Source organism: Macaca thibetana, chromosome 12 (genome assembly GCF_024542745.1).
Source record: "Macaca thibetana thibetana isolate TM-01 chromosome 12, ASM2454274v1, whole genome shotgun sequence".
NCBI lineage: Eukaryota > Metazoa > Chordata > Mammalia > Primates > Cercopithecidae > Macaca > Macaca thibetana.
In genome coordinates this window covers 41,413,907-41,430,102 of record NC_065589.1, presented here as the reverse complement: position 1 = coordinate 41,430,102, position 16,196 = coordinate 41,413,907, and the positions used below count along the sequence as shown (strand labels likewise).

The 16,196-nt window shown below is 44.3% G+C and overlaps 1 protein-coding gene across 3 annotated transcripts in view; it reads right to left on the bottom strand.

Moving 5' to 3' along the window:
- FLACC1 (flagellum associated containing coiled-coil domains 1) overlaps positions 1–16,196 on the bottom strand; it is a 63,936-nt gene that overhangs the window by 46,927 nt on the left and 813 nt on the right. For 2 of the 3 annotated variants that reach the window (XM_050750658.1, XM_050750656.1), the window contains exons 2-7: positions 10,567–10,726; positions 9,987–10,058; positions 7,542–7,590; positions 5,960–6,093; positions 3,620–3,713; positions 3,028–3,089 (exon numbers count right to left, since the gene is read on the bottom strand). In XM_050750658.1, the coding sequence (XP_050606615.1) occupies positions 3,028–3,089; positions 3,620–3,713; positions 5,960–6,093; positions 7,542–7,590; positions 9,987–10,058; positions 10,567–10,679 (524 nt within the window). In that variant the 5' untranslated portion in view covers positions 10,680–10,726. Of the gene's footprint in view, positions 1–3,027; positions 3,090–3,619; positions 3,714–5,959; positions 6,094–7,541; positions 7,591–9,986; positions 10,059–10,566; positions 10,727–14,223; positions 14,492–16,196 lie in introns of those variants that run through there. The other variant, XM_050750657.1, reaches the window with a different exon arrangement.

The window sequence follows — 16,196 nt, the reverse complement described above, 5'->3', positions numbered from 1 at the left end:
TATTTGGGTCTTCTCTTGTCTTTTTTTGGCTAGTCTAGCTAGTGGTTTATCAATTTCATTCATCTTTTTAAAGAACTTATTTTTTTTGCTGACCCTTTGTATTGTTTTTGTAGTTTCTATTTCATTTAGTTCTGGTCTGATCTTACTACTTCTTTTCTTCTACTAATTTTGGGCTTGGTTTTCAATTCCTTCAGGTGCATCGTTAGACTATTTGAAATCTTTCTACTTTTTTGATGTAGGTGTTTATTGCTATAAACTTCTGTCTTAGCACTGCTTTTGCTGTATCTCACAGGCTTTGGTATGTTGTATTTCAATTTTTTTTGTTTCAAGAAATTTTTTTTATTTCCATCTTAATTTCTTCATTGTTCTATTGGTCATTCAGGAGAATGCTGTTTAATTTCCATGCATTTGTATAGTTTCCAAAGTTTTTCTTGTTATTGATTTCTAGTTTTATTCTAGTTTGGGCCTATCTTTGGGCCCCAGGGTGGCATATGCTGGCATTAAGTATTAGTGGGTTCAGGCAGGCCAATTCTTGGGCCTTTAGTGGCTTTTTCAGGTGTCAGGAATGGCAGCTATGGGCTGGGCAGGTAGGTAGGTTCACAGACCCATTGGCAATGGGTGTGTTGTGGCTGATGGCAGTAGCAATAGTGAGACAACCGTCTGGGACCCAAGTGGTACTCACTGGTGTTGGCGGTGGCTATGAGAAGTTGGGTGGTCCTGTCCTCAGGCCCATAGGTGGTGCATGCAGGTAGGTGCCAGCAATGGTGGTAGCGGAAGGTTTAGTGGGCTTACTCTCAGACCCTGGGAGGGGTGCTCATGTGCCTTACAGGTGACATGAGTCTCTTGTAGGCAGCATATAGTTGGTTCTTGTTTTTAAAAACTCCATTCACCCATTCTAATTTTTCTAATCAGAGAATTTAATCCATTTACATTCAAGGTAATTATTAATAGGTAAGGACTTACTACTGCTATTTTGTTAATTTTTGTTTTGTTGTTTTGTAGATTCTTTCTACCTCTCTTGCTCTCTTCTTTTGTGGTTTGATATTTTTTGTCGTGTATGCTTTGAATCCTGCTAAAGATTTTTTTCTTTGTGGTTACCACGACACTTAGTTAGAATATCTTGCTCTTGTAATAAGCTATTTCAAGCTGATAATAAGTTTAATTGCATACAATGACTCAACAGTTTTACTCCCTCCCTAACATGTTGTTTTTGATATCAGAATTGATATCATTTTATAATGTATATCCTTGAAAATTTATTTTAGCTATAGTTATTAACAGTTTTGTATTTTTACCCTCATGTTGGGATAAAATTGTCTTACATCCCATCATCACAGTCCTAAAATATTCTGAGTATGACTCTATTTTGCTTATACTATTGAGTGTTGTGCTTTCATATGTTTCATGTTATTAGTCAGCAGCTTTCTGTTTCAGTTTTTAAAACTTTCTTTTGCAATTTCTGTAAGGCAGGCATAGTGGTAATGAACTCCCTTAATTTTTGTTTGGGAAAGTTTCTATTTCTTCCTCAACTGGGGAAGACAGCTTTGCTGTCTTTGCTTGGTAGGCAGTTTTTTCCTTCAGCACTTTAGTACATCATCACACTGACTCCTGGCCTGCAGGGTTTGTGTTCAGAAATTACAATTGTATTGGCACTCCTTTGTGTGTGATGTGTTTCTTACCTTCTGAAGCTCTCAGAATTTTTGCTTTGTCTTTGATTTTTGATAGTTTGATTATTATGTGTCTTGGTGTACTCATCTTTGAGTTTAATTTGATTGAATTTGATTAGGAACGGGTGCACAGGAACTCTCTGTACTTTCTCCTCATTTTTCCTGTAAACCTAAAACTACTCTAACAGGTAAAGTCTATAGATAAATAAATGTATAAATGGCTATGACTCAACTAAGAGTGCTATCTCTCCACCAGGATTTCTAAGGCTGCTCTGGTGTGCAGCAAGTAGCCTGAAAGGGGATGTTAAGATTATCTTCACCCATACACATAATAAAACTCTTTTAAAAAGTAAATCGTATTGTGTATATTTAAGGTATACAACATGATGTCATAAGATTCATCTATATATGTCATATATATATGCATCTCTACTATAGTAACCATCTTACTGTATCTATATACTACACATAATTTTTACTATATATATATACACACACACACTACACAAGCATATATATATGTAGAGTTTATATGTGTGTGTGTGTGTATATATATATACACAAATGGTTACAATAATGGAGATTACTACGAACATATAGTTAAAGGTTACTATAGTGGAACAAATTAACGTATTCATCAGCTCACTTAGTTAACCATTTTCCCCCTGTGGTGAGAACAGCTATAAACTCATTTAGCAACATTCTTAATATCATACATTAACTATAGCTCTCATCTTTTTACATTATATTTTTGGACTTGTTCACCCTACATATTTGCAACATTGTATCATTTGATTAATATCTCCCCATTTTCTTCCTCCTGCCCGACTATGGTAACAATGTCCTATTCTCTATCTCTCTATATTTGGACTCCTTTTAATTTTCTCTTGATTTGACTTTGCTCCTGACTCTCTCATACTTTCTTCCTATTTTGCTGAGTCCCTGACCTAGCAGCCAGGGAGAGTAGAGGTGAGAAAAAGAAAAAGAGGAGGAGGAAGAGAAGAACGAGGAGATGGTGGAGGAGGAGACTTGGCTGAGAACAACAGTTATTTATCACAGAAATCTCATAGAGAACAAAAAGGACTCTTCTCAGTAACCAACAGAAAGGGAGATTATAATTGAAATGAAAGGATTGGATGATAAAATGCAAAAGCAGTAATAACTTTCTTTGTGGTTTATTTTAGTGGCTTTGAATCAAGCCATCCTGCTCTTCAAAGACATGTGTCTTGTTCATCTCCCCCACCCCTCATCCCCCAAACTCCATTTGGAACTATCTGAAGACCCAGTGAACTAAAATCCTGCAAAGGATGCAGGAGCCTTAGAGCCATCAGCACACAAGGGTCCATGCCAGAAAGTGTACCTGTTCTTGTTTTCAAAGTTCTGCTTCATCTCAGCACAGCGGAGGTCCATTTCATTAGAGAGCTGGAAATAAAATCAGCATCAACAACACAAGACTGAGGACCCCGTCCCATTCTGATCTGCACCTTCTGAAAAGCCTTCCAATTCATGGGGCACGGCCCCCTTCCCGCCCCTCTTCCACTGTGCTCTGCAGTGCCAGAGAGCACATTATTAATAAGGGAACAGAACAATTTGTGCCTTGCTCTATGTTGTTTTCTACTTATTCAGTTCATAATGTTGGTGCATCTTTTTCACTGACTGGTTTTTTGGGGTAGGTCTGGTCTCCGGTGCTAGACCATCATCTCTGTTACATCATGGACTTCAGATTTTTGGATATGTAATTCAATTGAGCAATCATTTATTGAACAAAGGGCTTGGCTTGGAAGAGCCAAAGAGGACTAAGACTCAGATCTTGCCTTCAAGGAACTTAAAATCTAGTGTTAATCCTTGTTGACAGTATAATTCCATTCTAGCAGGCAGGATTTGCTCACTTTCAGGTGAAACATTAATTTTATCTTGCCCATGAAGATGTTAGCTAATGTAAGGTCACTCACCAATTTCTGGGCAGACTGGTGGTCTCTGTTCATTTGTTCAATTATTGCTGTCAGCTCTGAAATTTGCTCTTGTAGGTCAGAAATGATGTTGGCCCTGTAGGAGAAGTAATTCTTCTATCACCCACAAAGCTTACCATTCCATGCCACTCAGACCCCTGAGCATGACTGACTCTGGCCTGGTGAGAGCTGGCCATGTCCTGCACCTGCTCCATCATTATGAGGTGGGGGTGGAGGGATAGGGACAGTCTTAGAGAAGGCATTTGGCAATAAGGCAGTTGAGGCTCAGATCTGACTCTTTTGGGTAAGCTCACTAGACTTGAACAGGATGGTTTGGTGCCCTACTGAGTAGAAGGAAAATAAGAATATGTCAGAAATTTATTAGAGTTTGACCTTGATTTGGTGATGATGGTTGAAACAGAGGATGAAGTTCAGGGGATTAGGAAATTAGAAGATGTGCAATAGGATTGATGCTGACTGTGAACCACAGACAAGGACTGGGCCAGAGATGGGACTAAGAGGGGATTTAAGAGAGTGGCTTTCAGCACAGGTCATAGTTTTCTGTGTTTCTGGGTCTAAGGCTGCCATGATATCTGTAAATTATTTAACTCTGTCTGGTTGGGCTACAGTGACAAGGCAGCAGGTGGTGCCATGTGCAGTGGAGCTGAGAGGAAGTCCTCAATGCAAGATGCTTTGACCTCTTTGGTCAACCACCTCCCATGTCTAACTGAGCACAGAGAGAATGTGGGCTGACAAAACAAGAGAGGGGATACAGGAGGAGACAGTCCCAGGGTATGAGAAAGAAAAGGCATGAGAAAGTTGAATAATAGGGAGCCCCTATCTTTTGAACACGATCCTCACTATAAACAACACTCACAGCTTTACCAGTGAATACAACAAGCACACGTTTTCATGTTTTATTGTGCACAACGGGTGACAACTTCCTTGTGAGGCCAAGAGGTGGGCTGTCGTGCTAGCTTGACTATAAGCGCATGCCCCATTCTCTTCCTGCAGAGGGCTATGGATAAGCAGGGAAAAGAAAGCAGAGGCTGAATGCCCCTGGGTGGGAAGACAAGAACTTGGGTCCAGCCCCTCTGGGCCAGGTCAGATCAGAGAGACTCCATGGCATGGCATCATTCGACTTGAGGGTCCTTCAGACTCACCCTCAATCTGAATCCCTTCCCAGATGTAACCACTGCTAACAGTTTGGTTGAATTCTGCCAATACACTAGCAGATAGGCAGACGATTGTGTGTGTGTGTGTGTGTATGTTTTCTATTGCTGGTCTTTCAGACTTGTGTGTTGAAAAAATAATTCTTACAGCAAAATAAGCCTGAGGGAAGAGGCACTTGGAGAGCCATCAGTAGTGCAGTTAAGAAGTGAGATGCCTGAACATGGGCAGGATATCGGGGAAGCAGAAGATATGAATAAGAGATTAAAGGGTAGAATGAAAAGGTGTAGAGATGAATCTGCATCTGTTAATGAACAAAGAAAGACATGGAGATATACTTGATATGGCATTGGAGGACAGAGAGTGGGTGGGGCCTGAAGACAGATAGGATGGCTGTGCTAACAGGATGAAGTCAGGCCGGAACCTTCCACACTTCATCTCCCAGGGGCATGAGCTGAGTAGTATTTTTGGACATAATGAAAAAGAGGCTGGGCGCGGTGGCTCAAGCCTATAATCCCAGCACTTTGGGAGGCTGAGGCCAGAGGATTACTACCTGAGGTCAGGAGTTAGAGACCAGCCTGGCTAACATGGTGAAATCCCATCTCTACTAAAACTATAAAAATTAGCTGGGTGTGGTAGTGCAAGCCTGTAATCCTAGCTACTCGAGAGGCTAAGGCATGAGAATTGCTTAAACCTGGGAGGCAGAGGTTGCAGTGAGCCGAGATCGTGCCACTAAACTCCAGCCTGGGTGACAGAGAGAGACTTTGTCTCAAAAAAACAAAAAAAACAAAAAAAAACCATGTGCATTCCAGCCTCTCAGAAACCCTCACTTTACTTAATTTGCATGCCCCAAATTCAGACTAATTTATGGCTCTTCTATCTATTCCTCACCCCAGGAACAATTGCTATCCTTTGGGATCAATCACATAACTCCCAATCAATCTTCATCCTGCCCCTTGGATCTGCTCACGGATGGGATCAGAGGAAAGAGAGGCAGATGTGGAGAGATGCATCATCAGGAAGCAGGGGTGAGGAGGGGGGTGCCCTTGTGGCCCCTCCAGAGCAGGCACCAGTGGCCTGGGTGTGGGCATAGTGGCTTTGGCTTATCCCTGAGGCCAGGCTGAGCTGGTGGGAGTAGCCCCAAGCAGCTGAATGTTGGTTCAACAGCATTACCTGGAAAATCTGTCTTTGTTCGGGATCTCCGATTCCCACCGCTTTTTCCCATCAAACATCTCATCCCCTAAGGTGACAGAAATCTGTTCCCGATTCCGAACAAGTTGATAGCCAGGTGACACGTTGATCACTTCCTAGGCATCAAGGGAAAGTAGGATAAAATGGCAGACTTGGAGTGCTGAGATTTCTCCAAATCTTCTCCTATTGCCTCACTCACATCTTAAAAACAGGGACCTGGGACTCCAGAGCCCACGCCCTTGTGGGCCCTTCACCCATTGTAGCTCATCCTCACATCTCTGAGACTCAAACCTGACACTTAGTAGGCTCCTGGGTGTCCCTAGGGGCCTCTCAAGCTCTGTGCCACACCAAGCCATTGATGCCCCTGCCCCCCCACTTGCGTTCACCCTTGTGGCTGGAGGTGGGCATGCGGCAACTGCTCAGGTTTTGGAATCACAGAGGCCTGAGTAAATCTTGGCTCTGCCACCAGACAATAGCCATCCAGCATCTCTGTGCCTCAGTTTTCTCATCAGAAAGTGGGGTTAATAACTCCTTCTCAAATGGCTTTTGTGAGGGAAAAACAAAACAACATATGAGAAAATGACTAGGATCGTTGCAAACAAAATGTCATTTCCTCCTCCTTCTCCCATTAGATGCCAAGTCAGAAACCTGGGCAGGGCCTCCGCTGGCCTGGACCAGGGCAAGCCCTGGGGCTCTGAGAGCTGCACAGCACACGCTGCAGCCCCTTGAGCCCTGCCGTTGTCACCCCTTCATGTCTCTCTGAATCACCCTCCTCTCTCCACACCCCTGCCTGACAGCCCCAGGCCACCACCATCTTTCTCTTGGACTCTGACTTCTCTGCCTTCACTCTTGCTCCCCAATAGTTCATCCTCTCCACCTAGAGGGCAATTATATTTTTGCTTGTACATTTTTTCCCTAACCATTAAAAGACTGCATGGTATTTAAAAACAAACAAACAAACAAAAACTAGATAAACACAGAATACAGTAAAATGTATCAATTATATCCCACCAGAGACTGCTTCTTCTGAAATATAACTCTTACTTGGTCCTGTGCCTGTGTAAGACCAGTAAAGGCTCCCAGACACCAGAAGGGTCAGGCCCACCTACCTTGGTGCCCAGGTAGGCACCAAGATCCTTAGAGTTTGGTTCCCATCACCTTCTCTAGTGCCCTCCCGCCCCTGCTCCCCTGAGGGGTCCCGGCTGCCTCTCCCCAGCATTCGTGACTTCCCAAGGTCAGCAGAGGGCTTCCTGCATCTGGGCATGAGCTGTTCACTGGCCTGGACTAGCTGTCATGTCCGGTTTCCCTGGGACACTCTGTTTGCCTTGTGCAAGCAGGAGAGAGTGGCAATTAAATGCCCACTCTGGAATCTGGCTGAGCTGAGTTCAAGTCGTGGTTCTTCCACTTACCTGCCATGCACAATATGCAATAATAACAGCACCTCCTCCCAGGATCTTAGTGAAGATTCAACAAGGTAAGTATAAAAATGTAAAAGGCCCACGCTTGCACATGGTAGGCGCTCAATACGTTTTAGTCCCACCGCCCTCTTCCTGCCTTTACTCACATAAAATGATTTATTGCTCTCTTCTTGCCTTGCTGCATGGATTTTCTTTCTGCAAGAGAAAGACATGCTCAGAAAGCAACCAGACAGCAAAGAGAAGTTCAAAGCTTAGGAGCTGAACCCTGAGGCCGCCACCATCTGACTTCTGCTCTCTGACCTGACCTTCTTAGGGGATCCCTAGGATAGTTGGGGAACTCACTGAAGCCGGGCTCCTGAGGGCCCCAAAGTGGGAGCGCTCATGAAAAGGTCCTGCCCAAGGAGGCAAAAGAGTTGTCCTATGATGTTGGGCAACTTCTGTTTTGGAGGAGCATAAACCAGCTAGAGGGACCCTTACATATTCTCCCTGAGTCAAGGCTCTGTGAGTCAGGTGACACCCCTCGCCCCCCTTTTACACACACACGGGCACACACACACTCAGTTCAGGGAACTGTAAGGAACTCTCTTTATTGGAGAATGAAACATTCTATATAAACAAATGTTCCAGATAATGAAATGAATCCCATTAAGATACAAACGTTGAAGTTAAACTTGTTTTTCATTCAAATCTTTATATATACTATATAAAAAATGAATACCATATATGTGTATATGTTCACAGTGACCTTTCCCTCCATCTCCAAAGCCAGCAGCAATTGCATCGCTCTGACCTCTGCTTCTGTTGTCACAGCTCCTTCTCTGACTCTGACACTCTGACCTCCTCTTTCACGTACAAAGAAGGACCTTTGTGATTACATGGGGTCTGGGATAATCCAGGATAATCTCTCCAACTCAAGGTCAGCTGATTAGCAACCTTAATTCCATCTGCAGCCTTAATTCCTCTTTGGCAACATATTTGCAGTCTCTGGGTGTTAGGGTGTAGACATCCTTGGGAGGGGGTCACTGTCCTGCCCACCACACCCATCACCTCGTTATCTGCTTTGAGCTCATCTCCCACCACTCCCTGCTCACTTGCTCCGCTCATGCCACACTGGCCTCTGCCTTCCTGGAAGAGGTCAGACATGCCAAGCAAGTTCCCACCCCAGGACCTTTGGACTTGCTGGTCCTTCTGCCAAGAGTGCTTGCCCCAGGCATCATCAAGGCTCCTTCTGTCCCCTTTACACAGGGACTCGCCCGACCTCCCTACATAAAGTATCCCCACCCTTACAGCCCCTCCCACTTTGCCTGCATTGTTTTTCTGTGTAGCACTTGCCAACCTCAGATGTAATAACTAGTTTATGGTCCTCTTCCCCTCCCTCACTAGAAGATAAGTGCCAGGAGAGTGGAGACTTTATTGTGTTTCTGGCTGTTTTCCCAGCACCTGAAACAGTGCCTAATAAATAATAGGTGTTCAATAAATATTTTCCAAAAATTAATGGAATACAAAGATTCATACAAAGACCTAAAACTAAGATACATTTCTAAGCTTGTAAAATGTGAGTAAAAATTTTAATTTGTGATTAAAACCAAGATGCAACCCACAGAAAATCTTAGACACAGGAAAGTAATCAGCTAAAGAGTGGGTCACCACCCTAAATGCATGGGAGGGTCAAGGCTCTGTGACAAAAGGGCGTATCAAGCTTTGGGCTTGAGGGCAGAAAAGAGCTATTGAGGGCACCCCTGTGGAGAGCAGTTGATACGGTGACTTTGAATCAAATGATGCAATGACTTTGGAAGCTGTGGATGCAGAGGACCCCAAAATCTACATGTAGGATCTGAGGTTTGCGAGAAATCAAGGTGGATTCTGGCAGTTCTCTAACATCCCTGGCATCAATTAGTTCAAGTCAGGCCAGGTGGGAGGAAGATTATTTTATTCACATGCCTTAAACCATTTCTGCCTCACGGACATACAAATACTTAAGGCCAGGAGCAGTGGCTCACGACTGTAATCCCAGCAATTTGAAGGTCGAGGAGGGCTGATCACTTAAGGTCAGGAGTTCAAGACCAGCTGGCCAACACAGTGAAACCCCGTTGTTACCACAAATACAAAAATTACCTGGGCACGGTGATGGGTGCCTGTAATCCCAGCTACTCAGGAGGCTAAGGCAGGAGAATCGTTTGAACCAGGGAGGTGGAGGTTGGATTGAGCCAAGATGGCACCACTGTGGTCCAGCCTGGGTGACACAGCAAGACTCCATCTCAAACAAACAAACTGCTGGGAGCAGTGGCTCACGCCTGTAATCCCAATACTTTGGGAGGCCGAGGCGGGTGGATCGCTTGAGTTCAGGAGTTCAAGACCACCCTAGGCAGCGTGGTGAAACCCCGTCTCTATTAAAATACAAAAAAGTAGCTGGGCATGGTGACTCGCACACCTGTAGTCCCAGCTAGTCGAGACACTGAGGCAGGAGAATCTCTTGAGACTGGGAAGTGGAGGTTGCAGTGAGCCACCGAGGTTGCGCCACTGCACTCCAGCCTGGGCAACAGAGTGAGACTCCATCTCAAAAACAGAAAACAAAACAAAACAATACTTACTTTGGGGAAACAACAGGTTTTGTTGGTTGGAGGTAATTGTGATTTTTTGGAGCTGGTAGAAGAGGAGTTAGCCTGAAAGTGAAAAACAATAATTAAAACAAAAAAGTTGGAAATTTGGAAACCCTTTTTAACACTCCCAGATTAAGTACATCCCTATAGTGACCCAAAATTGGAATGCATGATCTGACAGCTGGAATCTTTAAAATCTGAGGCCTTTAAAACTCAGGCCCAAGGCCCTGGCAGTTGTTCACTGTCCCAGGAAGAGTTTGTCCCCCAGTTCCCAAAGCTCTTTATCCCACATGGAGGGGGCAGCTGCCATCAAGGCCCTTTGGTTGGAAGCTGTACTTTGCCTTTGCACCAACACTGAGACTTCCTCATTTAAAATGGCACAAATCCCAGGCAGGGCTGGCAAGATGAGGGTGCAGCCAACCAGCTGGCAGGGAAGCTGGAGAAAGCAAGGCTTTCTGGCCCACCTGGGATTTTGCTGCCACACTTGCTGTTTTAGAAATCTTGTGAAAGAAATGAGGCTACAAATGGATCCCAAGGTCCCTGTGCCTACCCCATCCCAGATAATTCTTACTTGGACCTCCCTGTGGAGTTCTTGTGTGGTAGTTGAGGGGTCTTGATTAGCTTCCGTGGTCCCAAGTTCCAGGGGTCCCAGCAGGTGCAATAGATGAGAGGGTTGGGGTACATGGCCAAAGGTCAGTGGCAGTCTTGGCTGCTAGATCAGGAGGCTCTTGCTGAAATCGAAAAACAACAGCAGAAAGTTAAACCATTTAGAATCAAAGCAAAAATACAGACAAATTGGGAAGAACCCAGGGAGGACCCAAAGAACAATGGTAGACTCCAGAAGCTGTTGATCTGGTGCAGGGTCTTGGCTATAGGTTAACAGCTCATCCCTTTCAACTCAGTAGACTTGACTTGAAAGCAATTTAAACTTTGCCATAACTGGCCAGGCACGGTGGCTCATGCCTGTAATCCCAGCACTTTGGGGGGCCGAGGTGGATGGATCACTTGAGGTCAGGAGTTTGAGACCAGCCTGGCCAACATGGTGAAACCCCGTCTCTACTAATAATACAAAAATTAGCTGGGCATGGTGGTACACACCTATAATCCCAGCCACTCAGGAGGCTGAGGTGGGAGGATTGCTTGAACCTGGGAGGCAGAGGTTGCAGTGAGCCAAGACTGTTCCACTGCACTCCAGCCTGGGTGGAGAGTGAGACTTCCTCGCAAAAAATAAGATAAAAATAAAATAAAACAAAAATAAAATAAAATAAAATAAAATAAAATAAAATTTGCCATAACTGAGTCCTTGCTGTGAGCCAGGTAAAACCGTTCAATTATTGTTATGCTGATACTACAGATAAGGCTACTGAGACTCAGAGAAGTCACAGTGGCAGGAAGTTGCAGAGCTGGAAACAAACACAAATCTCCTTGACTCCCAAGCTCCTTCCTTTCCAGCAGGCCACACCAGTTCTCACTGAAGGGAAGAGAAATTCCCACAGCAAGTTCGGCACAGAACTTCCTGGAAAATCAGTTCTGCTGCCTGAGCTACAATGCAACTGAATCTCCTCGTTTCTCATTCCTGGTCACCTCTTTGAATTACAGAGTGGAAACTCCTTCCCTGGCTCCATGAAAACAAAACCCCTATTATGAGAGTCTTGATGAAAGACAACTATCAGATAAACATGGTGGCTTGACCACACTGGCTTATCTTTCTTTTCCAGAATCCAACTAAAATTAGAGTACAGCATTAAAAGAGATTTAATTCCATAAGAGCAAGAAAATGGGAGAGGAGAGAAGATTGCACAAGGGATGTCCCTACATGTTTGGCATCATAACTAGGGCTCTCACCATAGCTCACTACAGCCTATGTGCCTGCAAAGACAGAGTATGAACAAGATGGAGCCAATTCACTCATCAGAGGTCCCAGAGGGTGCAGGACTTGGAACTGGTAGATTACCTGACAATATTGACAGGCAGCTGGTAGATCTGTAGGAGCACATGGTAGGATGAATATTGTCCCTTTCCCTACACCGCATGTCCTAATCTCTGGAAAGTGTGACTATGTTACCTTACATGGCAAAAGCAGCTGTGGTTAAATGAAAGATTTTGAGATACAGAGATTAACCTGAATTATCAGTCAGAGAAGATGTGATAATGGAGGAAGAGGTAGGAGTGATTGAGGAAAAGGTCCGGGAGCCAAGGAATTGGGGCAGCGTCTAGAAGCTGGAAAAGGCAAGGAACAAAATTCCTCCCTGGAGCCTCCGGAAGGAATGCAGCTCTGCTGACCTCTTGATTTTAGCTCAGTGAGACTCATTTTGGGCTTTGACTTTCAGAACTGTAAGATAATAAATTGGTGTTGTTTGAAGCCACTAAATTTGTGGTAACTTCGTTACAGAGCAATCAGAACCAGAGCATTTGGGAGTGTAGGTGCGGGATTGGCAATACAAACATAGAAACCTAAGAAAATAAAATGTGCAATTACTCCAAGCTAGAAAATATTGAACGAGAAAGTAAACATAATCATAGTATGGCACACACTCATATGTATCAAATGTAAATACTTAACATTGACTTAGCCAAAAAGTGAATTGTGACTACACGGGAAGAATGAATGGAATGGGGATGTGTAAGAGCCAAATCCTCATCTGATGTACCAGAAAGAAAAATTAACATATGGAGCACAGACAAATTATTTGCAAGTATGAGGTAAAATTCCAAAGAAATAGATAACAGAGTTGAAAATAATTGCCTCTAGGAGCACATTGAGAAGTAGAACTGAAAGGTTGGGGGTGGGGCAGAAATTGAGACTTTTCCTTAATGAATTTTTAACATTATTTGATTTTTAAATGATGTCAGTGGATATTTCTTTTCTCTTTTCTTTTCTTCTTTTCTTTTTTCTTTTCAGAGTTTCGCTCTGTCACCCAGGCTGGAGTGCAGTGGTGCAATCTTGGCTCACTACAACCTCTGCTTCCTGGGTTCAAGTGATTCTCCTGCCTCAACCTCCTGTAGGTGGAGGCCTCCAGCCTCCTACAAGTGCCCACCAGTATGCCTGGCCAATTTTTGTATTTTTAGTAGAGACTGGGTTTTGCCATGTTGGCCAGGCTGATCTCGAACTCCTGGCCTCAAGTGATCCTCCTGCCTCGGCCTCCCAAGTGCTGGGATTACAGGCATGAGCCACTGTGCCCGGCCATGTCAGTGGATATTTCATTAGTAATAAAAACAAATGCCAAAAATGTTATAAGAATCAATAGCCCAACAGAAGCATTAAAATGATAACAGATTTAACTCAAATTTCTAAGTCTATGATTAGTTTTCAATATTATACTGGAATACATTTGCTTAAGAACCAGTCAAAAAAATGAAATCAACCTTTTTCTCCAACATGACTGACGCTTGAGAAATCCACTGATGCTGTCTAATGACCTTAAGAGCTAGAGAGGACCTTAAGGTTGGATCTGTTTTCCATATGAAGATACTAAAACTCAAAGAAATGAAGTGACTACTCACCCACTCGTAACTGCTCCTTTAACAGCACAAATCTTTAGAGCCTCGTGCTGTGAGTACTGTGCTAGATGCTGGCTGGATTTTGCCCTCAGGGAGCTTGCAGTCAGTAGAGGAGTCGGCAGAAAGAGAGCTAAGTGAGCAGTGGAGTGAAGGCAACAGACCTGGCCTTGGAATAAAGGCAGAGTGTGCAGGGGTTGGCTGGGTCAGAGGCCTGGGACTAGGGGATCTTCTGCAATAGATGTCAGGGCTAGAAAGGAGTCCAGGAGACTGGCTGAACAGCGAAGGCCTAAAGAGCAGGTGACAGGGCCGCCATTTATAACTGTCCACACTCCACTGTGTTTGGGGGCCTGTCAGGGCCAAGTCAAGGAGAGGAGGTCAGAGAAGCAGATGGGATTGAGTGCCCAGGTAGGAAGATGATGCTACAAGGGGCTAGAACTCAGGTGATAGTCTGAAGGGAGGCTGCCACAGTAGCAAAAAAGAAGCTCTGTTTCTGCTTCGAACCTTCTCTCTGCTTCCTGTAGGAAAGGGGCCAACCCTGAACTTAGGAGATTTAGCAGGAGTCCATGGGGCAGGAAGTGAGAGGTTAAGGCAGGCCCACTTCTAGCAACTGCCTTCTCTCTTCTTGAAGGCCAGGACTCCACCCTGGAGAGCTCTTTGTGCCTCAATACCTCCACTAAGCCTTGCGAAGTGGCTTGTCCACAATGGGCATTTGATGCATATTTCTTACCTGACTAGTAAACTTGATGGTTGTAATCAGCTCATCACGGTGGTTGGAGCCAGCTCAACAAAGAGGAAAAAGACAGTGCGGTGGCTCATGCCTGTAATTCCAGCACTTTGGGAGGCCAAGGCAAGCGGATCACTTGAGGCCAGGAGTTCAAGACCAGCCTAGCCAACATGGCGAAACCCTGTCTCTACTAAAAACACAAAAATTAGCCGGGTGTGGTGGCACACGCCTGTAATCCCAGCTACTCGGGAGGCTGAGGCAGGAAAATCACTTGAACCCATGAGGTGGAGGTTGCAGTGAGCCGAGATCTTGCCACTGCACTCCAGCCTGGGTGACAGAACAAGACTCTGTCTCAATAAATAAATAAATAGAACAAAAAACAAAAACAAAGAGAAAAGAGATTCACAGATGAAACTGCCAAAATGTTGTAATCATCATTACCATATTATAAATAATATCAAACGTTTGCATTCAAAAGCCAGAAAGCAGAGGTAAATTGTATGGGTGATACAATCACTCAGTGGAGTTTTACATAGATTTTCAATGATCTATGATGAATGTGTGGTTGTTTCCTTTTCTTCTTCCCCATGATAAATGATGTCTTGGTATCTATTCTTTTGCTCTTAAGAAAAAAAAAATGGCCTCACAGGTGTGGTGGCACATGTCTGTTATCCCAACACTTTGGGAGACTGAGGTGCGAGAGTCGCTTGAGGTTAGGAGCTTGAGACCTGCCTGGGCAACATATTGAGACTCTGTATCTACAAAAAATTTTAAAAATAGCTTAGTGTGGTGGAGTGTGCCTGTAGTCCCAGCTACTTGGCAGATGGCGTGGGAGGATCACTTAAGGCCAGGAATTTGAGGTTGCAGTGAGCTATGATCACACCACTGCGTTTCAGCCTGGGTGACAGCACAAGACCCTGTCTCTAAAAAAATAAATAAATAAAATAAAAATAAAGGCCTTTCTCTTTGAACACCCATAGGAGTGATACTCAAAATATTTAACAACCAGTACGACAAGGCTATTGAATAATCAACCAGGGTTGGAACAGGGTCCTGGGGGATCTCACTCCCACCTCCGTGCCGTGCATTAAGTCCTTAGCTGCTCAATCATGAGGTGGTCTGGGGGTGCCAGGGAGGAGTTGGGACAACCAAGGTGGCAAGGAGGACATGCAAGGGGCTTGGACAATGGTCATCTACCAATCAATATGGCAGTATTTTATTTATTATTATTATTATTATTTTGAGACAGAGTTTTGCTCTTGTTGCCTAGGCTGGAGTGCAATGGCAGGTTCTCAGCTCACTGCAACCTCTACCTCCGAGGTTCAAGCGATTCTCCTACCTCAGCTTCCCCAGTAGCTGGGATTACAGGCACCCGCCACCACGCCTGGCTAATTTTTGTATTTTTGTAAAGATGGGGTTTCACCATATTGGCCAGGCTGGTCTCAAACTCCTGACTTCAGGTGATCCACCCACCTCGGCCTCCCAAAGTGCTGGGATTACAGGTGTGAGCCACCATTCCCAGCCTGTATGGCAGTATTTTAATATTTCAGTAGCTAAAATCAGTCCTTGACTTCTCATAGCTTCTTAAGTGGGAACCACTTCTAACAGATTTTGGGGGCATCCTTCCAGAAATGCATATAATCTTACATGTCTTGCATATAGAACTTAACCTGTAGAGAAGCATAATAGATTTTTAAAAAATGATTTGCCTAAATGAGAGCATACTTTGCACATGATGTTGCATCTTGTTCTTTTTATGTAACAGGATATCTAGTAGATATTTCCACGTCATCACGGATAGATCTGCGTTTACAGTGGCTTGACATCGAATAGCTCTAATCATCGAGGGATGTGTGAGTGTGTGTAAGGATTCTTTCTCCCTCTTTTTTTCCTTTCTTGCACTTCTCCCTGATGATTTTACCTGAGGCTCGCCCTAACAATAGTCACCAGTGAGCCGGCAGAGGCTTCAGAGAAGT